We start from the raw sequence: 2,500 nt of genomic DNA on the forward strand, positions 1-2,500 counted from the left end.
ATTACATCAGATCAGGTCAAATCACATCAGATTAGGCCAATTCGCATCAGATCACATAAGATCAAGTCAGATGAGGTCAAATCACATCGGATCAGGTATGTAATTTCATCATTGTTTTTATTGCTATTTGTCATCATTATTTGCTATTATTATCCATATTGTCGATCATTAAGGATGGTGATAATAAAAAGGATGACAATATTATTGAATCTGATGATAGTAAGATTAGCATTTTCTCTACTAGCCACTAATTAAGATGATTATAGTGAACATGGCCATTATGAAAAAGGTTATAATATAACGATAATAATAATTATTATTATCATCATTATTATTATTATCATTGCTGTTATCATCATAAACATCATATTATCATTGCTGTATTATCATCATAATCATAATTTTCATTATCATCATCATTGCTGTATTATCATCCCTTTCAATATCATCATTACTGTATCATCATCACAATCATCATTTTCATTACCATCATCATTACTGTATTATCATCACAATCATCATTACTGTATCATCATCATAATCATCATTTTCATTACCATCATCATTACTGTATCATCATCATAATCATCATTTTCATTACCATCATCATTACTGTATCATCATCACAATCATCATTACAGTATCATCCTCACAATCATCAGTACTGTATCATCATCATAATCATCATTTTTATTACCATCATCATTACTGTATCATCATCACAATCATCATTACTGTATCATCATCACAATCATCATCACTGTATCATCATCATAATCATCATTTTCATTACCATCATCATTACTGTATCATCATCACAATCATCATTACTGCATCATCATCACAATCATCATTACTGTATCATCATCACAATCATCATTTTCATTATCATCACCATTGCCGTTGTTATTACCAGCATCCTTATTCCTAGCACGCGCAGTCCTCGCAGCTCCCTCCTGACGAGCGCGACCCGACCCGTCCTCCCGAGTCCTCGCAGCTCCCTCCTGACGAGCGCGACCCGACCCGTCCTCCCGAGTCCTCGCAGCTCCCTCCTGACGAGCGCGACCCGACCCGTCCTCCCGAGTCCTCGCAGCTCCCTCCTGACGAGCGCGACCCGACCCGTCCTCCCGAGTCCTCGCAGCTCCCTCCTGACGAGCGCGACCCGACCCGTCCTCCCGAGTCCTCGCAGCTCCCTCCTGACGAGCGCGACCCGACCCGTCCTCCCGAGTCCTCGCAGCTCCCTCCTGACGAGCGCGACCCGACCCGTCCTCCCGAGTCCTCGCAGCTCCCTCCTGACGAGCGCGACCCGACCCGTCCTCCCGAGTCCTCGCAGCTCCCTCCTGACGAGCGCGACCCGACCCGTCCTCCCGAGTCCTCGCAGCTCCCTCCTGACGAGCGCGACCCGACCCGTCCTCCCGAGTCCTCGCAGCTCCCTCCTGACGAGCGCGACCCGACCGTCCTCCCGAGTCCTCGCAGCTCCCTCCTGACGAGCGCGACCCGACCCGTCCTCCCGAGTCCTCGCAGCTCCCTCCTGACGAGCGCGACCCGACCCGTCCTCCCGAGTCCTCGCAGCTCCCTCCTGACGAGCGCGACCCGACCCGTCCTCCCGAGTCCTCGCAGCTCCCTCCTGACGAGCGCGACCCGACCCGTCCTCCCGAGTCCTCGCAGCTCCCTCCTGACGAGCGCGACCCGACCCGTCCTCCCGAGTCCTCGCAGCTCCCTCCTGACGAGCGCGACCCGACCCGTCCTCCCGAGTCCTCGCAGCTCCCTCCTGACGAGCGCGACCCGACCCGTCCTCCCGAGTCCTCGCAGCTCCCTCCTGACGAGCGCGACCCGACCCGTCCTCCCGAGTCCTCGCAGCTCCCTCCTGACGAGCGCGACCTGACCCGTCCTCCCGAGTCCTCGCAGCTCCCTCCTGACGAGCGCGACCCGACCCGTCCTCCCGAGTCCTCGCAGCTCCCTCCTGACGAGCGCGACCTGACCCGTCCTCCCGAGTCCTCGCAGCTCCCTCCTGACGAGCGCGACCCGACCCGTCCTCCCGAGTCCTCGCAGCTCCCTCCTGACGAGCGCGACCCGACCCGTCCTCCCGAGTCCTCGTCCGCTCGCCACTTTGCCTAATCCTCGGCTCCCTCGCTCGGTCCTCGCGCTGGAGTCGCCTCCGCCCCAATCGCTCGCATAAAACTCCTGCTTTGCCTCTTGCTCTGTTATTAATCCGTGAATCTTTGATCCTGCGTCTTTATTGGACTCCCTTCCCGGTCCAGGACGGAGCTCTTGATGGATGTGTGTTTTGCTTGTTTTCTGCTCGATGTGTTGGGTGTCCCGCTGCGCTTGGTTTTATGTGTTCTGGGTCTGTCTTTCTCTCTCCCTTTCGTTCTTCTTCTCTTCTTCTTCCCTCTCCCTCTTGTGTTTCTTAATTTCTCGCTCTTTCTTTTCTCCTTTCTCTCCTCTTCCTCTCTCCCGCACCCATTCTGTTTCTTTTTCCTTTTCCTTTCTCCTTTCC

General features: G+C 52.9%; 1 protein-coding gene across 1 annotated transcript in view; it reads left to right on the forward strand.

The window, feature by feature from the left end:
• The window catches only part of LOC138863489 (proteoglycan 4-like), a 5,077-nt gene extending 2,959 nt beyond the window's left edge, over positions 1-2,118 (forward strand). The window contains exons 5-7 of the mRNA XM_070127640.1: positions 1-75; positions 932-1,456; positions 1,525-2,118. The exon at positions 1-75 is cut by the window's left edge and continues 30 nt beyond it. Coding sequence (XP_069983741.1) covers positions 1-75; positions 932-1,456; positions 1,525-2,118 — 1,194 coding nt within the window. The remainder of the gene's footprint in view (positions 76-931; positions 1,457-1,524) is intronic.
• The last annotated feature ends 382 nt before the right edge of the window (positions 2,119-2,500 follow it).

The sequence above is a fragment of the Penaeus vannamei genome, chromosome 12, assembly GCF_042767895.1.
Source record: "Penaeus vannamei isolate JL-2024 chromosome 12, ASM4276789v1, whole genome shotgun sequence".
Lineage (NCBI taxonomy): Eukaryota > Metazoa > Arthropoda > Malacostraca > Decapoda > Penaeidae > Penaeus > Penaeus vannamei.